General features: G+C 54.5%; 1 protein-coding gene across 1 annotated transcript in view; it reads right to left on the minus strand.

Annotated features, from left to right (window-relative positions):
- The window catches only part of STK32C (serine/threonine kinase 32C), a 107,993-nt gene extending 87,902 nt beyond the window's left edge, over nt 1-20,091 (minus strand). The window contains exon 1 of the mRNA XM_002821289.6: nt 19,706-20,091. Coding sequence (XP_002821335.3) covers nt 19,706-19,967 — 262 coding nt within the window. The 5' untranslated portion in view covers nt 19,968-20,091. The remainder of the gene's footprint in view (nt 1-19,705) is intronic.
- Nucleotides 20,092-21,091: the final 1,000 nt, after the last annotated feature.

Here is a 21,091-nt window from a genome sequence, read left to right on the forward strand (position 1 = left end):
AGTCCTGACCACGGAGACAGGCCACAGGCCCCACAGCTGCCACATGTGGTGGCTTTGTTTCATCTTGAGCTGTCCTGCCTGTGTATGACGCGGGTGTTCTGTGAAATCATGTGCGGTCCACAAGGGAACACTGAGGCCCGGCCAGCGGAGCCAGGACAGCTCCAGATGTCAGCGGCCTCTGCCCCTCTTGGTGTGGACTGTGCCACTTCAGTAAACCCAGAGGAACAGCTTCCAAAGGAGGCCTGTCAATTCACACACCCACCGGCAGTGCACAGAGCAGGTGCACGGAAAACACGTTAAGCTGAGCGAACAAAGTGACAGGAAAAGCTAAGAGTCTTAAGCCGGCAGTGACACCATGGGCTTTGTACTTTAAAAAGATCACTGTCCCCCCAGAGCAAGGAGCACACTGGGACCCAGAGCTCAGTGTCTAACACCATCCTCCTAACAAAGAAACCAGGGCTCCTTGGAGAAACGGCCAGCTCTAGGGCTGGGTAAGGAAACACATGGGGTGAGCCTGCAGCATCCTGCAGTGCCCAAATGTAAGAAAGTGATCAGAAACTCACAACAACAACAAAAGCACCAAGGGAGGGGTGTCGAAGGAGCCAGGGCAACGGACAGCTCCCAGTGGCCAGACTGGGACAGGGTGACCAAGAAATCAAAATAGTGATGGATTACAACCAACGTGTAAAACCAATACCCGTGAGTCTACAGTGATATCAATGATGGGGTAACAGAATTAATGCAAGGAAGAGACAAATCTACACAGAAGAATTCCAGGCCAGGCGCAGTGGCTCACGCCTGTAATCTCAGCACTTTGGGGGGCCGAGGTGGGTGGATCACGAGGTCAGGAGTTTGAGACCAGCCTGGCCAACATGGCAAAACTCTGTCTCGACTAAAAATACAAAAATTAGCTGGGTGTGGTGGCGCACGCCTGTAATCCCAGCTACTGGGGAGGCTGAGGAAAAAGAATCACTTGAACCCAGAGGCGAAGGCTGCAGTGAGGCGAGGTTGTGCCACTGCACTCCAGCCCAGGCGATGGAGCAAGATTCTGTCTTAAAAAAAAAAAAAGAATTCTGAATAACGTATATAGATAACCCCCCTTGATGAGGGGACCACAACTTCCCCCCATACCCAGTGTGGGCTGCATATGGTGCCGTCCTGCCAGGGAGGACAGTGTGGAAAAGGGGGAAAGGGGACGTCATGGTGGAGACACCTCACCAGTGACAGGGCCAGCATCAGCAGGAAGGTGTGTGGACAGCGTGTAATCTCGTATGACATCATGAGAATGGCATTTACCTCCGTGGTCTTCCTCCCAAAGACCCATAATCCTGAGAGAAACGTCAAATGAATCCCAGTTAAAGGACATTTTACGACACACCTGACCAGTGCCCAAACTGTCAAGGTCATAAAAAGCAAGTTTGAGAAACGGTCACAGCACAGAGGAGACTAAGACACCAGGAGACTCACGTAACACGGGATCCGGATAGGATCCTGGGACAGATAAGGGACACTGGGGAAGAACTGAGGAAATCTGAACCCAGTGTGGACTTCAGTTCACAACAAGGTATTGATACAGGTCCTCTAGTTATGACAAATGTACCCGGTTAATGCAAGACGGTGACGTGAGGGGAAACTGCTTTGGGGGAACATGGGAACTCTCTGTATCAGCTTCACAACTTTTCTATACATCTAAACTATCCTGAAATTTAAAAGGCAACATAGATTTTGCATGTTTTCCAGTATGAATTGGGAGGTCATATGAAAAACTACAAATGGTTGTTTTATCAGTGCTGAGATGACATAAGACGCTGGATTTCTTAATTTTTTTTCTCGTCACTTTCATTATGTAATAAAAAGCTACAGAGAAAGAAAGAGTTTGTCCTGGCACAGCATCTGGTGGTTAGACAGGGCAACCGCACAATTTATCATAGACAGGGCACCCACACAATTGATCGTCCAAACCAGGCCACTTGGAGAGAGAAAGGGGCCGCTGTGAGTAATGACACCGATCAGCAGGCAGGAAGCAGACGTCCCAGGCGACCCCGGGGCATGGTGGCCACAGAGGCAGGACTCGCGGGCCCGCACCCTCTGGGATGCCGAAAGCCTCCGCGGCTCTGGAAAGGCGTGTCAGGGCCAGTGAGGGGGCCACAGCAGCAGGTGCAGGGAAGGAGAGGCAGCCCAGAGACGGGGAGGCGGACATCGCCACAGACAGAGGCCAAGGCCTGGGCACGGCTCTGCCCAGTGTCCTCTCCCACCACTCACTCACCACCCCTTTCACCTTTTGTTTCCTTGTGGTGCCCGAGCAGGTGCAGCTTCTGGGCGGGTGACAGTCATGGCTTAGGCCCCTTCCTTCCTGTGCCTCTGGCTGCTGTGGCTCTGGGGAAGGGGCACCAGGACCCAATGACAGAGGACTCCCCTCCTGCTGGACCCCCACCCCACACCCTCTGCAGGACATGCCCCGGCCCCTGCTCCGTGGCCATCCCCAGCGTGTGCAGGGCAGCCAGTCCTCACTGCCACCCCACCCATGCCTCCGCCCCCGCTGCCGGCAGACCTCGAAGATCCACCGAAGGGCCTGCTGTGGCTGTGCCTGGTTAGCCCACCCCGGGTTTTCCAATTGCCACCTACAGTTCCCAGCCCCACAGGGGCCACGCCAGCCCCAGTACTAGCTGGGCCACGTGCTCTGTGGCTGGGGTCCCGGGATCCAATGCTTTCTTCAGAACAGATTTTTTTCCTCCCCTTTTCCTTTGTATCTTTCTTCCTATTTCATCTTTTTCCCTCTTTCAGTCATGTGCTAACTTTACAGATTATCTTTTCTGCCTTTGGAGATAAAACATCACTTCAGACACACAAGATGACTGATGTTTACAAGAAAAAGGAAAAAGAATTGGGGGCAAAATAAACAAAGACCCTGGCACAGTCACAGACGCATCCTCCAGGGGCAGTGCAGGAAGCCCTGAGCCAGAGCTCCGAGACTCCCCGGCGAAGCCCCGGTAGTCAGGGGCCCGCCCCGCGGCCAGCAGCAGGTGCACATCCACCTGGTCTCTGGGGCTTTATTTTCCAAACTCAGGAAGATGTTGACTCCACTCCAACTTCCTGTTTGTTTGTTCTCAAGTACAAACAGCCTTCCCTCCGAGCTCTTTCAAAGTTTCAAAGCTCAGAAGATGCTTTGTGTCTCCTGGGGTCTTGGTGCTCTGCGGCAGTGACCTGGGTACGCTGGCTGGTGCTTGGCCATTTGGCTAAACTGGGGTTAGAGGTGGCCGAGAGAGAACTCTTGTGATGCTGGCAGGTGGCAGTCAGTAGCACTCCCTGAAGGTCACGCTTCCAATTTGTCCCTGCTCTCCTGGCCCCATGTCCAGCTCTTCCAAACAGCCCTGCTGACCCGCAGCAGCCCTAGCCCACCCCCAGATGCGGAGACTTCACCCTCTGTGGTCCCTCCCCTGAATCTGAGCTGGGCCTGTGACTGGCTCCAACCAGCAGAAGGCAGTCAAAGTGACATGGTACCAGCCCAGGCCTAAGCCTCAAGAAGGCCCGGCATCTTCTACTCTGCGTCTGTGGGCGCCCTGGGGCCTCTCAGGAATTCCTGCTGGCCCAGTGTGGGGCCCAGTGGGGAGAAGAAGCCGAGACTCTGAGGACGGCTGTGGTGGTGTAAGACACGTCCACAGGTCCCATGGCAGCGCCTTCCGATGCAGGGTCCAGCTCCCCTCCCCTGAGGATGAGCTGGACTTGGTGACTTGCTCCTGATAGAACATGCTGGAAGGAGCCTGTGGCTCAGATCCTCGCTGTGGCTTCATGGCTTCACGCTCCCGCTCAGCTCACTGGGGAGGGAAAGAGTTGAGCGCCATGTGTGGGGTCACTGGGGAGTTGAGCGCCGTGTGTGGGGTCACTCGGGAGTTGAGCGCAGTGTGTGGGGTCACTGGGGAGTTGAGCACTGTGTTTGGGGTCATGGGGGAACAAGCTGAGTGCCGTGTGTGGAGTCACCCAGGCAGTGTGTGGGGAGGCTCCCTCAGCAAGGAACAGAGGCCTCCATCCAAGAGCCACATGGGGAAGCTGGCCTGGAAGTGGTCGCTCCAGTCCCAGTCCAACCTTCAGGTGACAGCAGCCCCAGCTGCCATCTTCACCGCAGCCTCATGAGAGACACCAAGAGGACGCACCGGCTAAGCCACTCCTGAGTCACTGACTCAGAAACGACAAGACGGACCTCACTGTGGGCCACTAGGCTATGAGGAAATTCGTTAAGCAGCATGGATAGCTAATCCACCAGCAGAACTGAGACCCCAGGACAAGACCCAGCAGCACAGGTAGCTAATCCACCAGCAGAACTGAGACCCCAGGACAAGACCCAGCAGCACAGGTAGCTAATCCACCAGCAGAACTGAGACCCCAGGACAAGACCCAGCAGCACAGACAGGTAATCCACCAGCCAACAGTGGAACTGAGACCCCAGGACAAGACCCAGCAGCACAGGTAGCTAATCCACCAGCAGAACTGAGACCCCAGGACAAGACCCAGCAGCACAGACAGGTAATCCACCAGCCAACAGTGGAACTGAGACCCCAGGACAAGACCCAGCAGCACAGGTAGCTAATCCACCAGCAGAACTGAGACCCCAGGACAAGACCCAGCAGCACAGGTAGCTAATCCACCAGCAGAACTGAGACCCCAGGACAAGACCCAGCAGCACAGACAGGTAATCCACCAGCCAACAGTGGAACTGAGACCCCAGCAGCACAGACAGCTAACCCACCAGCCAACAGTGGACTGAGACCCCAGGACAAGACGCAGCAGCACAGACAGCTAATCTACCAGCCAACAGCGAACTGAGACCCCAAGACAAGACCCAGCAGCACAGATAGCTAATCCATCAGCAGAACTGAGACCCCAGGACAAGACACAGCAGCACAGACAGCTAATCTACCAGCCAACAGCGAACTGAGACCCCAAGACAAGACCCAGCAGCACAGATAGCTAATCCATCAGCAGAACTGAGACCCCAGGACAAGATCCAGCAGCATAGACAGCTAATCTACCAGCCAACAGCGAACTGAGACCCCAAGACAAGACCCAGCAGCACAGGTAGCTAATCCATCAGCAGAACTGAGACCCCAGGACAAGACCCAGCAGCATGGACAGCTGATCCACCAGCCAACAGCGAACTGAGACCCTGGTACAAGACCCCTGGGGAGGTTTCCACCAGCCCATAGCTCTCTGAGCCGTTCTGGCCGAGGTGCCACATACATGGATGAGGGAGCTACCATGGACATTCTCGTCCCACAGACGTCATGCAGAGCAGAGAGACCTGTCCCCGCTAGGCCCCGTCCGAATTCCTAGCTCACAGCATCGTGAGAAACCACAAGGAGGATGATAAGTCACTAGTGTGGGGTAGTTTACTAGCAGCAATAGAAAACCGGAACAATGTGTCCCCTGGGCACGAACAGGACCCGGTTTGAGAAACGCAGTGCCAGGACTCCCAGCCCTGTTATTGGGCACAAGAGCCGCCAGGAACAGCTTTCCCACAGTGAACAGAGGCTCTGAGGTCAGACATCACAAAGTGACTGAGGACGGGACCCAGGGCGCTGGCACAGGGAGAGGCAGAGGTACATGGAGTAGGCGGCACCAAAACCCCCGCGGACTCCTGCTCACATCCCAGCATCATGGGCAAAACAAGACAAATGTCATCCTTGCCAAGGCCCCAGGACGCGCACAACGCCCGTGATAGACTCCTGCAGACATTCCAAACACAGAGGCGCCTCTCTCCTGCTCTATCACACTTTCTGCCTTCTGCGTTCGGAGGACGGAGAGTCATGATGTGAATTCAAAAGAGGAGAAACCTTTGCAAAGTCAACTTTCTAACTCACTGTGAGAAATGGAATGTGCTCGGTTCCTATTTTTAATAAATTGGGGGCGACACTGACTCCCACCTACACCATCTCCTTGGCTTCAGAACTTAAATAACATCGAGATGGGTTTCCACAGGATTGGCAGGGCCAGATCCCAGGAGGAAGCATGGCAGAGACCATGGGGGCTCCCTCCTCACAGGTGGAGAAGTGGGGTGAGATGAGGCTGGACGGAATCTTGGGGGGACAAAGCCAGGCCAGGGCAAGCACCTCTGTCTGCACTCCTGCCCAGCCATGCTGATCTCTGCAGCAGCCTTGTTTTTTTTTTTTTTTTTTTTTTTTTGAGACTGAGTCTCACTCTGTCACCCAGGCTGTGCAGTGGGGGAATCTCAGCTCACTGCAAACTCCACCTCCCGGGTTCACACCATTCTCCTGCCTCAGCCTCCCAAGTAGCTGCGACTACAGGCACCCGCCACCACGCCCGGCTATTTTTTTGTATTTTTAGTAGAGACGGGGTTTCACCATGTTATCCAGGATGGTCTTGATCTCCTGACCTCGTGATCCGCCTGCCTCGGCCTCCCAAAGTGCTGGGATTACAGGCTTGAGCCACCGCACCCGGCCACAGCCTTGATTTTTAAAACAATAGATTTCAAATCAATGAGGAAACTGTTTTCTGACGAAGCAGGCATACCATACAAATAACAATAATTGTATTGCTTATAGCTTTCCCCAAACTGTCTCAAGTTCTGATCTTTATCATCAACCAGCAGGTTGGTCTCTGCCTGTATATTGGGAGAGGGGAGGGGCCTGGCGTCTGCCCACGCCCAGGGCAGGCAAGAGACCTGTAAGGAAGTGCTCCAGGCACAGAGATGCCACCCCGGGTGGCCACTCACCCCCACTGACAGCCAGAGCCGAACAAGGCGGCATCCTACTCACAGAGGGTGGCTGAGAAGACCCAGGTCTCGCCACGTGCCCAAGTATTAGTCAGCAGCAGCAGGAGAAATGGTGGTTCACAGAGCTTTATTTTTATCTCCAGTTATACACAGACAGCAGAGGGAGGGAGGTCCTGAGAAACACACAGCTCAACGGAGCTTTTTAGGTGAGGAGAAAAATCTGGCTGGGAAGGGAAATGACACCAAGCAGAAGGCCTGGTCGTCCAGTAACATGAGCCCAGATTCAGCTCTGAGCTTCCCAACACCAAGTAGAAGGCCTGGTCCTCCACTAATATGAGCCCAGATTCAACTCCAAGCTTCCGAACGCCAAGTAGAAGGCCTGGTCCTCCACTAATGTAAGCCCAGATTCAGCTAAGAGCTTCCTAACGACCAGTATAAGGTCTGGTCCTCCACTAACATGAGCCCAGATTCAGCTCTGAGCTTCCTAATGCAAGTAGAAGGTCTGGTCCTCCACTAATATGAGCCCAGAATCAGCTCTGAGCTTCCTAACATCAAGTAAAAGGCCTGATCCTCCACTAACGTGAGCCCAGATTTGGCTCTGAGCTTCCCAACACCAACTAAAAGGCCTGGTCCTCCACTAATATGAACCCAGATTCAGCTCTGAGCTTCCCAACACCAAGTAGAAGGCCTGGTCCTCCACTAATATGAACCCACATTCAGCTCTGAGCTTCCTGACACCCAGTAAACGGCCTGGTCCTCCACTAACATGAACCTAGAATCAGCTCTGAGCTTCCTAACACCCAGTAGAAGCTCTGGTCCTCCACTAATATGAACCCAGATTCAGCTCTGAGCTTCCTAACGCCCAGTAGAAGGTCTGGTCCTCCACTAATATGAACCCAGATTCAGCTCCAAGCTTACTAACGCCCAGTAGAAGGTCTGGTCCTCCACTAATACAAGCACAGATTCAGCTCTGAGCTTCCTGACACCAAGTAGAAGGCCTGGTCCTCCACTAATATTAACCCAGATTCAGCTTTGAGCTTACTAACACCAAGTAAAAGGCCTGGTCCTCCACTAATATGAACCCAGATTCAGCTCTGAGCTTCCTAACGCCCAGTAGAAGCTCTGGTCCTCCACTAATATGAACCCAGATTCAGCTCTGAGCTTCCTAACGCCCAGTAGAAGGTCTGGTCCTCCACTAATATCAACCCAGATACAGCTCTGAGCTTACTAACGCCCAGTAGAAGGTCTGGTCCTCCACTAATATGAGCCCAGATTCAGCTCTGTGCTTCCTGACACCAAGTAGAAGGCCTGGTCCTCCACTAATATGAAACCAGATTCAGCTCTGAGCTTCCCAACAACAATTAGAAGCCCTGGTCCTCCACCAACATGAGCCCAGATTCAGCTCTGAGCTTCCTAACACCAAGTACAACGTCTGGTCCTCCACTAATATGAGCCCAGAGTCAGCTCTGAGCTTACGAACACCAAGCAGAAGGCCTGGTCCTCCACTAATATGAACCCAGATTCAGCTCTAAGCTTCCCAACACCAATTAGAAGGCCTGGTCCTCAACTAATATGAACCCAGATTCAGCTCTGAGCTTACTAACACCAAGTAGAAGACCTGGTCCTCCACTAATATGAACCCAGATTCAGCTCTCAGCTTACTAACACCAAGTACAACGCCTGGTCCTCCACTAATATGAACCCAGATTCAGCTCTGTGCTTACTAACACCAAGTAGGAGGCCTGGTCCTCCACTAATATGAACCCAGAATCAGCTCTGAGCTTACTAACGCCCAGTAGAAGCTCTGGTCCTCCACTAATATGAACCCAGATTCAGCTCTGTGCTTCCTGACACCAAGTAGAAGGCCTGGTCCTCCACTAATATGAACCCACATTCAGCTCTGAGCTTCCTAACACCAAGTAAAAGGCCTGCTCCTCCACCAACATGAGCCCAGATTCAGCTCTGAGCTTCCTAACACCAAGTAGAAGACCTGGTCCTCCACTAATATGAACCCAGATTCAGCTCTGAGCTTACTAACACCAAGTACAACGCCTTGTCCTCCACTAACATGAACCCAGATTCAGCTCTGTGCTTACTAACACCAAGTAGGAGGCCTGGTCCTCCACTAATATGAACCCAGAATCAGCTCTGAGCTTCCTAACGCCCAGTAGAAGCTCTGGTCCTCCACTAATATGAACCCAGATTCAGCTCTGTGCTTCCTGACACCAAGTAGAAGGCCTGGTCCTCCACTAATATGAACCCAGAATCAGCTCTGAGCTTACTACAACCAAGCAGAAGGCCTGGTCCTCCACTAATATGAACCCAGATTCAGCTCTGAGCTTCCCAACACCAATTAGAAGGCCTGGTCCTCCACCAACATGAGCCCAGATTCAGCTCTGAGCTTCCTAACACCAAGTACAAAGCCTGGTCCTCCACTAATACGAGCCCAGAATCAGCTCTGAGCTTACTAACACCAAGCAGAAGGCCTGGTCCTCCACTAATATGAACCCAGATTCAGCTCTGAGCTTACTAACACCAAGTAAAAGGCCTGGTCCTCCACTAATATGAACCCAGATTCAGCTCTGTGCTTACTAACACCAAGTAGAAGGTCTGGTCCTCCACTAATATGAGCCCAGATTCAGCTCTGAGCTTCCTGACACCAAGTAAAAGGCCTGGTCCTCCACTAATATGAACCCAGATTCAGCTCTGACCTTCCTGACACCAAGTAAAAGGCCTGGTCCTCCACTAATATTAACCCAGATTCAGCTCTGTGGTTACTAACACCAAGCAGAAGGCCTGGTCCTCCACTAATATGAACCCAGATTCACCTCTGAGCTTCCTTCCTAACACCCAGTAGAAGGCCTGGTCCTCCACTAATATGAGCCCAGATTCAGCTCTGAGCTTCCTAACGCCAAGTAGAAGGTCTGGTCCTCCACTAATATTAACCCAGATTCAGCTCTGAGCTTACTAACGCCCAGTAGAAGGTCTGGTCCTCCACTAATATGAACCCAGATTCAGCTCTGAGCTTACTAACGCCCAGTAGAAGGTCTGGTCCTCCACTAATACAAGCACAGATTCAGCTCTGAGCTTCCTAACGCCCAGTAGAAGGTCTGGTCCTCCACTAATATGAACCCAGATTCAGCTCCAAGCTTACTAACGCCCAGTAGAAGGTCTGGTCCTCCACTAATACAAGCACAGATTCAGCTCTGAGCTTCCTGACACCAAGTAGAAGGCCTGGTCCTCCACTAATATTAACCCAGATTCAGCTCTGAGCTTACTAACACCAAGTAAAAGGCCTGGTCCTCCACTAATATGAACCCAGATTCAGCTCTGAGCTTCCTAACGCCCAGTAGAAGCTCTGGTCCTCCACTAATATGAACCCAGATTCAGCTCTGAGCTTCCTAACGCCCAGTAGAAGGTCTGGTCCTCCACTAATATCAACCCAGATACAGCTCTGAGCTTACTAACGCCCAGTAGAAGGTCTGGTCCTCCACTAATATGAGCCCAGATTCAGCTCTGTGCTTCCTGACACCAAGTAGAAGGCCTGGTCCTCCACTAATATGAAACCAGATTCAGCTCTGAGCTTCCCAACAACAATTAGAAGCCCTGGTCCTCCACCAACATGAGCCCAGATTCAGCTCTGAGCTTCCTAACACCAAGTACAACGTCTGGTCCTCCACTAATATGAGCCCAGAGTCAGCTCTGAGCTTACGAACACCAAGCAGAAGGCCTGGTCCTCCACTAATATGAACCCAGATTCAGCTCTAAGCTTCCCAACACCAATTAGAAGGCCTGGTCCTCAACTAATATGAACCCAGATTCAGCTCTGAGCTTACTAACACCAAGTAGAAGACCTGGTCCTCCACTAATATGAACCCAGATTCAGCTCTCAGCTTACTAACACCAAGTACAACGCCTGGTCCTCCACTAATATGAACCCAGATTCAGCTCTGTGCTTACTAACACCAAGTAGGAGGCCTGGTCCTCCACTAATATGAACCCAGAATCAGCTCTGAGCTTACTAACGCCCAGTAGAAGCTCTGGTCCTCCACTAATATGAACCCAGATTCAGCTCTGTGCTTCCTGACACCAAGTAGAAGGCCTGGTCCTCCACTAATATGAACCCACATTCAGCTCTGAGCTTCCTAACACCAAGTAAAAGGCCTGCTCCTCCACCAACATGAGCCCAGATTCAGCTCTGAGCTTCCTAACACCAAGTAGAAGACCTGGTCCTCCACTAATATGAACCCAGATTCAGCTCTGAGCTTACTAACACCAAGTAAAAGGCCTGGTCCTCCACTAATATGAACCCAGATTCAGCTCTGAGCTTCCTAACGCCCAGTAGAAGCTCTGGTCCTCCACTAATATGAACCCAGATTCAGCTCTGAGCTTCCTAACGCCCAGTAGAAGGTCTGGTCCTCCACTAATATGAGCCCAGATTCAGCTCTGTGCTTCCTGACACCAAGTAGAAGGCCTGGTCCTCCACTAATATGAACCCAGATTCAGCTCTGAGCTTCCCAACAACAATTAGAAGGCCTGGTCCTCCACCAACATGAGCCCAGATTCAGCTCTGAGCTTCCTAACACCAAGTACAACGCCTGGTCCTCCACTAATATGAGCCCAGAGTCAGCTCTGAGCTTACGAACACCAAGCAGAAGGCCTGGTCCTCCACTAATATGAACCCAGATTCAGCTCTAAGCTTCCCAACACCAATTAGAAGGCCTGGTCCTCAACTAATATGAACCCAGATTCAGCTCTGTGCTTACTAACACCAAGCAGAAGGCCTGGTCCTCCACTAATATGAACCCAGATTCACCTCTTAGCTTCCTTCCTAACACCCAGTAGAAGGCCTGGTCCTCCACTAATATGAGCCCAGATTCAGCTCTGGACTTCCTAACGCCAAGTAGAAGGTCTGGTCCTCCACTAATATGAACCCAGATTCAGCTCTGAGCTTACTAACGCCCAGTAGAAGGTCTGGTCCTCCACTAATACAAGCACAGATTCAGCTCTGAGCTTCCTAACGCCCAGTAGAAGGTCTGGTCCTCCACTAATATGAACCCAGATTCAGCTCCAAGCTTACTAACGCCCAGTAGAAGGTCTGGTCCTCCACTAATACAAGCACAGATTCAGCTCTGAGCTTCCTGACACCAAGTAGAAGGCCTGGTCCTCCACTAATATTAACCCAGATTCAGCTCTGAGCTTACTAACACCAAGTAAAAGGCCTGGTCCTCCACTAATATGAACCCAGATTCAGCTCTGAGCTTCCTAACGCCCAGTAGAAGCTCTGGTCCTCCACTAATATGAACCCAGATTCAGCTCTGAGCTTCCTAACGCCCAGTAGAAGGTCTGGTCCTCCACTAATATCAACCCAGATACAGCTCTGAGCTTACTAACGCCCAGTAGAAGGTCTGGTCCTCCACTAATATGAGCCCAGATTCAGCTCTGTGCTTCCTGACACCAAGTAGAAGGCCTGGTCCTCCACTAATATGAACCCAGATTCAGCTCTGAGCTTCCCAACAACAATTAGAAGGCCTGGTCCTCCACCAACATGAGCCCAGATTCAGCTCTGAGCTTCCTAACACCAAGTACAACGCCTGGTCCTCCACTAATATGAGCCCAGAGTCAGCTCTGAGCTTACTAACACCAAGCAGAAGGCCTGGTCCTCCACTAATATGAACCCAGATTCAGCTCTAAGCTTCCCAACACCAATTAGAAGGCCTGGTCCTCAACTAATATGAACCCAGATTCAGCTCTGTGCTTACTAACACCAAGCAGAAGGCCTGGTCCTCCACTAATATGAACCCAGATTCACCTCTGAGCTTCCTTCCTAACACCCAGTAGAAGGCCTGGTCCTCCACTAATATGAACCCAGATTCAGCTCCGAGCTTCCTAACGCCCAGCAGAAGGTCTGGTCCTCCACTAATATGAACCCAGATTCAGCTCTGAGCTTCCTAACGCCCAGTAGAAGGTCTGGTCCTCCACTAATATGAACCCACATTCAGCTCCGAGCTTCCTAACGCCAAGTAAAAGGCCTGGTCCTCCACTAATATGAACCCAGATTCAGCTCTGAGCTTCCTAACGCCCAGTAGAAGGTCTGGTCCTCCACTAATATGAACCCAGATTCAGCTCTGAGCTTCCTAACACCAAGTAGAAGGCCTGGTCCTCCACTAATATGAACCCAGATTCAGCTCTGTGCTTACTAACACCAAGTAGAAGGCCTGGTCCTCCACTAATATTAACCCAAATTCAGCTCTGAGCTTACTAACACCAAGCAGAAGGACTGGTCCTCCACTAATATGAACGCAGATTCAGCTCTGAGCTTCCTAGCACCAAGTAAAAGGCCTGGTCCTCCACTAATGTGAACCCAGATTCAGCTCTGAGCTTCCTGACACCAAGTAGAAGGCCTGGTCCTCCACTAACATGAGCCCAGATTCAGCTCCGAGCTTCCTAACCAGGAAGAGACAGGGTCAGGGCCACAGGGCACAGGCCCTTACTTGATTTAAGAGCCGAGGGGCTCAAGAGGAAGTCTGGGAAGCTGCTCTCAGTGGTCCTGCAGGGTCTGGCCTGGAACCCGGGTTCCTCCCTGGGAGGGTCCTGCCTGACACAGCTGGGAGCGCCCGTTAGGTGTAGGGGTCCCCGGGGAAGACAAGGCCCCGCAGTGGGCTCAGGGACACGGGATGCTCTGCCGAAAAGCACGGGGCCACACTCCTCAGGAACCCGCTGGTGGACACAACAGACTACCCTGCCTCAGACCCAGGTAGGAAGACAGATGCCGCATCCCAGTGTAAAGGAAACCGTGCGGGCCGCTGGGCTGGGTGAAAATGCAGGATGTGAACCAGGAGCTGCACATCAGCGGCATGTGGAGAAGGCTGGGCCTTCAAGAGGACTGAGAGGAACAGAAGGAGGAAAAGCAAATTAAAAGAGAGCCCACACCACGAGGCGCCCTCTGATAACTGGCAACCCCGTGGTACAGAGGGTTAGAAATCCCCCTCCAGGCCCATCGGGAGCCCAGGCCAAGGGACCAGCACCCCGTGGGTTTCCTGCCCTCACTCACCATGATGCACCGGCTGTATACTCACTAAGCTCTCACACTCAAAGTATGTCCGCGGGCCAGCAGCGCCAGCACCGCCTGGGGGCGGCTGGAAATGTGGGCTCCTGGCCCCACCCCAGGCCGGCTGGATCAGCGGCATTTTCACAAGCCCTGGGTGACCGGGGGTCCGGGACAGGCAGGAAAGCTGCTCTGAGCGGTCCCGGCTCCGTGCGGAAGAAACACTTGTCTGTGACTTTGCCTCCCTCGGATCACCTTGGCGTCTCTCTGGGCTTCGCCCGCAGAGAATCAATCCCTCAACACAATCACCTCCAAGGCATCCTCGCATTACTTCTCCACTGGAAAGCTGGGTGGTTCAAGTTCTAAAAGAAAAGCCGGCTTATTTTTAGCCTTGTAAAATGCACAACCAGATGGATAGACACGCAGAGCTGACATTTGTTACATAAAAAGTATGACAGTAGGTCCCGAGTCCATTCTAGAGCAGCCTCACAGCTGGGAAGGAGAAGAGGCATCAAGCTGCACAGCTGCCCCAAGGGCCCCCAGGACACCCGGTGCTGGGCCCAGAACTGGGGAAGCCAGGAGCAAACATGTGAGGGGGTGCCTGGCAGGAGGCCAGGACCATAGGCCTCCTCCCCAGTCCACACGCCAGACCAGGGGCCTCTGCAGCCACCAGGCTTCTGACCACCAAGCCCCTGCACTGTGGGGGACGGGTATCTGGGCCACACAGAGAGCCACCACCCCCACCCCCCCATCCCCTGCCTCACAGGGTCAGGAGGCAAGGAAAGGGCACCCTCCAAAATGCGAGTCCACACCTGACTGGAAAGTCTTCCCAAACTAGGGCTAAGCTGATGCTCTGAAAGGACGACCCGTCCACTCTAACCGTGCGGAAGGAGCTGTCCCCAGCCCTCAGCAGCCCCTGGGCTCAGGACCTTCTCTCTTCTCTGCTCCATGAGCTCCAGCAACACCATGAGGAAAGAGTGAGGCAAAACCATCACAGGGCCACTAGAGTCACTCCGAGGCAACGCAACAGACCACCCAGAAAGCCAACAAAATGAACTCCAAAGCTATAGACTAACGAGAATTTAGCAAAGTGAAGTCATGTGCAAGAGGCAGCGAAGTCTCAGCCACACACAAGGTGAATCTTGTAAAAGTGGAGCGTTCCTTCACACCAGCAGGACCCAGTGTGGAAACGGTCACACTCAGTCCAACAGCAACAAGCAACCAGTCCCACAGGCCAGGAGCAGCAACGGCGCAGCCTGCCCGGGGCTCTGCAGTGAGGGGCTGCAAGGGAGACCTCAGATCTCTACACGGGGAAACATCCTAACTGCACTCATCCTGGGAAAGAGGAGAACTAATGCAAGGAGGAGAGAGCTTTCTCACTCTTCGTCAAGCTATACTCCCTACGGGCTGCAATTTCCAACACAAAAAGTAAAACCACAGAAGCACTAGAAGAAAGTACAGATGCAGGTTTATGAATTAAATTATTATTAACTGTGCTGGGAAGGACTTCTGTCACATACAGCAAGGCCAGACGCAGCCACAAAGGCAGATGATAAATCTGACCACACACTAATTAAACACATCCGTAGAGAAAAAAGCAAAGTAGCAACATTAAAAGATAAATGAGGAACGTGGGAGGGAAGCTGCTGAAGGCTCAGCCTGTCTACCAGGAAGGGCGAGAGGAACCTGCGGCTGCCATCCCACAGGACACAGGACACACACTGCTAACAAGCACGGGCAGGCAATTCAGAAAGTGTGGAAACACATGAAATGTGTTTAGAGCTGAATGCTCTAAACATTTAAGCTAAAAAGATGATTAACCTCATTGGTAATCAAAGAAACTCAAAGCATGAGTGCCATCCTTTAATCTCTTAGACTGGCAAAGAATAGAAATATTGCTGATACCCAAAGCTGGAGAGGATTCAGGGGAAAAGGTGATCAAACCCTCCCGCTCCTGGAGCAAGCGAAAATGGGTTTTCCCTTCCCGCAGGCTCCGCTGGTAGCAGGTGGTCTGGTTCTCTCCCCTGCAGGTGCCTCCTGCCGCCCGCTGCACTCGCTCCTGCCTCCCTGTCTTGTCAGTCTCCCTGTTTCCCCTCTGCCCGGTCACCCCACGACAGCATGGCCCACAAACAATGCTCACAGAGGGACCAAGTGAGCAGCCACACGTGTTAAGGTATTTCACATGGACCCCTTTGCCTGAGCAATGTCGTTCCTAAAAGTGTATCCTAGGGAAACAATGCCAAGTGCACAAAGACAGATCTGCAACGACGTTCACCAATACATCGTTTATGATATTTATAAAACAGAAACACCTCACTGTCCTGTGACAGGAAACTAAGTAAGCAGAGAATGTCACAGCTGCTCAGAGGAGCACTGCAGAGTCGGGATTCTCAGCCTCAACTGCTGGTAAAACTCAAGAGGGGCTTAAAAACAAGCCTGAGCCCCTGAGCCCCACCCCCAACCCACCAACCCCACCCAGTTCACCCGCAGTTCATGGGTGTGGGGCTTGAGCATCTGCATTTTTTCAGAGTGCCCAGTGAATGACTCCAGTATACAGCCTGGGGCTGAGAACTGTTGTAAATTCAGCCAACAAATCACGCCTCAGGTCTGTAAGAGGCTGGCAACATATTGCTGAGTCAACAAGCACGTTACGGCAAATTGGCGTGCAGAGCAGGATCCCACTTCTGCTAACAAAGAGAGAGTGTTTCTCCACGGCTGTACCTGGGACTGTATTTCCAGAAAAAGGCTGGGAGGTGACACCGTGATGTCAATGCTGAAGTTACAGATACCGTGGCATAAAGTATAGAATGTTTTTAAATGCATACATTTTAATGCTTTCATAATTAGGAAAAAACAAAGGTGTTTCTAATTTTAAGAGATGACTTGAGGAGTCTGGTGGCCCCTGCTCCTGCCTCACTGCCTACCCAACCCAGCACCCTGGTCCTGTCTCACTGCCTGCCTGGCCCGGCGCCCAGGGCAGGCCGTCCACAGCCTGTAAGGGCCTGTCCACTCCAGCCTTCCCTAGATGAAGGCAAACCCCCTCAGTGAGGAGCTACTTCCTGCTGGTGGGCTAATGCCACGTCAGGCTGGAGACACCATGCCGTGATCCCGAGACGGGTGAGCGCCCCCCAGTTTGCAGAGCTGCTCAGCGGGTAGGTGCCGGAGCCTCCTCTCAGGTTCACTTGGTATCACCAGGACACCAAGACAGAGAGGAATGAAGGGGCTGGCCCAACGCCACGCAGCTCTGGTGCAGAGCAGCAGCAGAAATACTCCCTAACCAAGTGCGACCCCGATGGTGCAGAGCAGCAGCGGAAATACTCCCTAACCGAGTGCGACCCCGATGGTGCAGAGCAGCAGCGGAAATACTCCCTAACCGAGTGCGACCCCGATGGTGCAGAGCAGCAGCGGAAATACTCCCTAACCGAGTGCGACCCCGATGGTGCAGAGCAGCAGCGGAAATACTCCCTAACCAAGTGCGACCCCGAAAATGAATTTTTCACCGAAGTCAGAGAAGGGATAGAGTGGGAGGACGTGAGGGACTGAGGGGAAGGAAAACTGGAGACCCTCAATTCCGACATGACAAAGACGTGCAGAGAATTCTGTACATGCACCAAATATCTGCCAAATTAGGAAAATGGTTCTGGAGTCCACAAGGATTAAAAGGAACAGAGGACATTTACAATCTTATATGTCACAACTATGCCTATCAGTTGAAATTTACCTGGCACTTTGTTAAACAGCACTCTTAATTTCTTTTTTCCTTTTCTTTGCATACTAAATTTGATATATTAATTAGGTGTTTTAATCTAAAAAATTCATCAGACGGTCTCGCGTTGCCATAGCAACCGTGCAGATTCAGTAAACTGGAGACACCAACACAGCACCAGGGCCTCCTTAAGCCAGTGCTGCCATGGGGCCATGAAAGTACCAGGCAAATGACTGCACCAACCTGAAAGGGGTGGGACTCAGGGGCCACAGTCCCTTCCTAAAAGACTCTCCTTTCTCCTACCAAACTGAATCCCTTCCACCAACACAAGTCCCCGGCGTTCACACTCAGAGGTGCACAACATTCTTCTGCAAACACCGTGCTATGACTCCCAAGTTGTCTGTGCCCTGCCAGTAACAGGAAGAAGGGGAGGGAAGCGATCACCACCCAGAGATGTCCTCTGCTATTCGGGCCAGGGCCTAGTCTTGCCCTCCTGATTTCACCACACAAAGCCCAGCTAAGTCCCGGCGGGTGCTCAGTTTGGGGATGCGGCTGCATGCCAAGCCATAAGGAGCCAGCAGCGTCCGTGGGACACCGTCAGCCGAATCTCCGCCGTCCTACTACAGGCAAATACAGTGATGCTGGGGGTGTGAAATAATTCCCAAGTCAGACCGTGAGCCCCACAGACAGACTCTGTGCTTGCGCTTTTTGCCTTTCTAGTGATCCTTGAATTCCGTGACATAACACACTGTGAACACGCAGGAAAGTCTACCTTACAAAGCTGAAGGCAGCCCAGTGCCACACCACTGTCTCCATTCCCACCCCCAGAGAGCACGGTGCTGAGACCCAGAAGAGCAGCCAGCTCTTGGCTGACACCAGCAAGTGCTGAACCAGATGCGTTTCTCAGACGTTCTCTCATCCTGCAGCCAGAAACTAGAGGCAAATCTGCCTCCTGATCAGCTCCTAGTTCACTCTGGGCTTTCTTTACTTTGAATATTTATGTTAAAAACAAAAATATTTATCAAACATCCACCATTGTGAGTTCTGCTGTCCCGAAGTTCAGGACACAGTGACGGGCCACCCTGGAGCGTGTGGGGCCTGGTGTGGCTGGGCCTTCAGCCCTCCTTCTGGGCAGCGCATCATGAATCCCCGGTGCCGTCTCCCGGAGGAACGGCGGTGCACGGCCCCACACTCACCAACGCTGGCCTGAGGTCGTATTATTGTAATTTCCCATAATGCTTAAATTATTTATCGCAAGTAAATAGCCTGGCTCCTAAGCGCTGTGCTCTAAAATTTTAAAGGATCCATCATACCTCTGCAGGCTGTCTACAAATAAAAAATGCACATTTCAAGTATTTTAAGAAAATGTCAAAAAACATGAAATGTGTCATGAATGTACAATTTTAAATGATTTGCATGTTATCTGTAGAAAAGAGCTATATGTTTGCATGTGACTGTATTACAGTGCCCACAGGCAGATGCGGCACCACACCTCCCTGCAGGTGCTAAGTCGGGGGTCCCCGGGGCCCCCCTGGCACCCCGGGAGGTGTCCCTGCAGGCCTGTCCCATGTCACCTCACCTGCCTTCTCCGCTTTCTACGGCGCCCACGGCGGCACGGTCACTCAGGAGACACCAGTCCCCGGGGTTGGCGGCTTTATCTGCAGGACTCAACAGCGCACTCGCTCCTGGCAGGGCAGGTCTTTGCACAACGGCCTGGCCCTGCCTCCAGCGCACATGGGTGAGCAGAGGATGGACACGGCGCGGTCACCAAGGAGACTGAGCCTCTGAGCGGCCGGGCCCCGCCACCTGTGGGGCAGGAGCCTCACTCGCACTCGGGCAGCACAGGTGAGCGCCTCTCTAACTGCAAAGTACAAACGAGCCCGCACGTGGGCCCGAGCGGATCACGGAAAGAGGAAAGCAGGGCTGCCACGGGCGGTGGGCGGAGGCGAGCGCAAGCCCGGAGCCGCCACAGCCGGGGGGACCCTCGCCCCGAGGGCCCGGGCCCAGCCTGCTCCTCCTGCGGCGCCGCCACTAGAAACGGAGGACGCGGGCGGCGCCCAGGTCCCGCGTGGGGGCCGCAGCCGCCCGGCGCGAGCCTCTCCGGAAGCCGGGGAGCCCTGGGAAGCCGTCCCACCGGGGGAACCCCTGCGGGAAAAAGCCGCCCCGCCGCGCCCGCCCCTGCAAGAGCGCGCGGCCCCCACGCCGTCCCCGTGCCCGCACTCACCGTCCTCCTTGTCGTCAAACACCGGCCTCCGCGCGGTGGCCGCCGACATGGACGAGCCCATCCTCTTCTTCCACTTGCTCCACTGAAACAGGGGGCGCGGCTGCGCGCGGACATCGCCCGAGTCCCGGGCCCGGGGCTGGCCAGCAGCGGGCGGCGGCAGGGCAGAGGGCGCGTCGGAGCCGGCGGGGCGCGCGCGGCCGGGGGGCGGCGAGCCCGGGGACGCCGCGGCGCTGCTGCCCCTGCGCTCGGCGCCACTCCTCATCGCCGGGTCTGGGTGCGCGCCGCAGCCGGAACTCGGGGCATGGCCGGCCCGCAGGGCCGGGAGCGGCAGCGGTGGCGGGAGCGCTCTGGGCCGGCAGCGCCCTCCGTGCGCTCTCCTGGGCGGTGGAACCCGCCCCGTAAACTGCGAGCGCTGGGGGCGGGGCGGGGGCGGGGCTTCTGGAAGGGGCGGGGGCGGGGCCGAACGCCGGGGCGGGGCGGGGGCGGAGCTCCTGGAAGGGGTCGAGGCGGAGCTGAGCGCCGGGGCGTGGCAGGTGCGGAGCTTCGGGAAGGGTAGGGGCGGGGCCGAGCTGGGGGCGGGGCAGGGGCGGGGCTAGTGCCTGGAGTGTCGCTAGGGACTGGGTGGCCGCCACCAGTCTAGGGATGGGGGCTGTGGTTCGCCGGGACACGGGGACCACGGCTCAGACTAGACGGCGGGTACGAGAGCGAGGGAGGCAGGGAGCGTCCCCACGGGTATCCTGGGGCCCCGGAGGTCGGCGTCCCTGGCACGGGACGGCTGTCCCCGGCACGGCGGCGGGACCTTCTCGCGGTCTCCGCGGGCCTCCCTCCCCCTGCCTTCTTCGTGAAAACAGCCGGCGCTCGGGCTTCCGCCGCCCTGTGCGGGGAGCCCTAAACTCCAGCCTTCTGCTTTGGGCAGGGTGAGGCCGGGCTGCAGGCCCGGGATGCCGGCGGCGGGAATCTGCCGGGCAGGGCCCGGCTCACGGTCAGGAGGCTGCAGGCTGAGCCCAAGCGCTGCGCCAGAGGGTGGGGTGGGGCAGGGCGGGCCTGGCTGCGAGAGCACACACGCGGGCGCCCGGGGTGGGCGCTAAGCCCTGAGCACGTGCGCCCGCGCTCTCGGGCACCCCCGTGCCATCCTCGCGACCCCCGTCCGGCCTGAGACCGCGTGCCCGAGTCGTCCAGGGTACCCTTGTCCAGATGCGACAGGGGCCTCGGCATTCGGCGTATTTCGGAGGCCTGGGGCGCGGCTTGACCTCCGGGCGCCTCTGCCCCTGCGCAGGGCCAGGTGCGACCCTGCGCAGAAAGTGCTGGGCGCCTTTGAGTGCCCTGGAGAAGGCGCTGCTCTGCATGGAGCCTCGCTGCCTGCCCCTGGCGCTTGTCACTGAAGAA

This window comes from Pongo abelii, chromosome 8 (genome assembly GCF_028885655.2).
Source record: "Pongo abelii isolate AG06213 chromosome 8, NHGRI_mPonAbe1-v2.0_pri, whole genome shotgun sequence".
Taxonomy (NCBI): Eukaryota; Metazoa; Chordata; class Mammalia; order Primates; family Hominidae; genus Pongo; species Pongo abelii.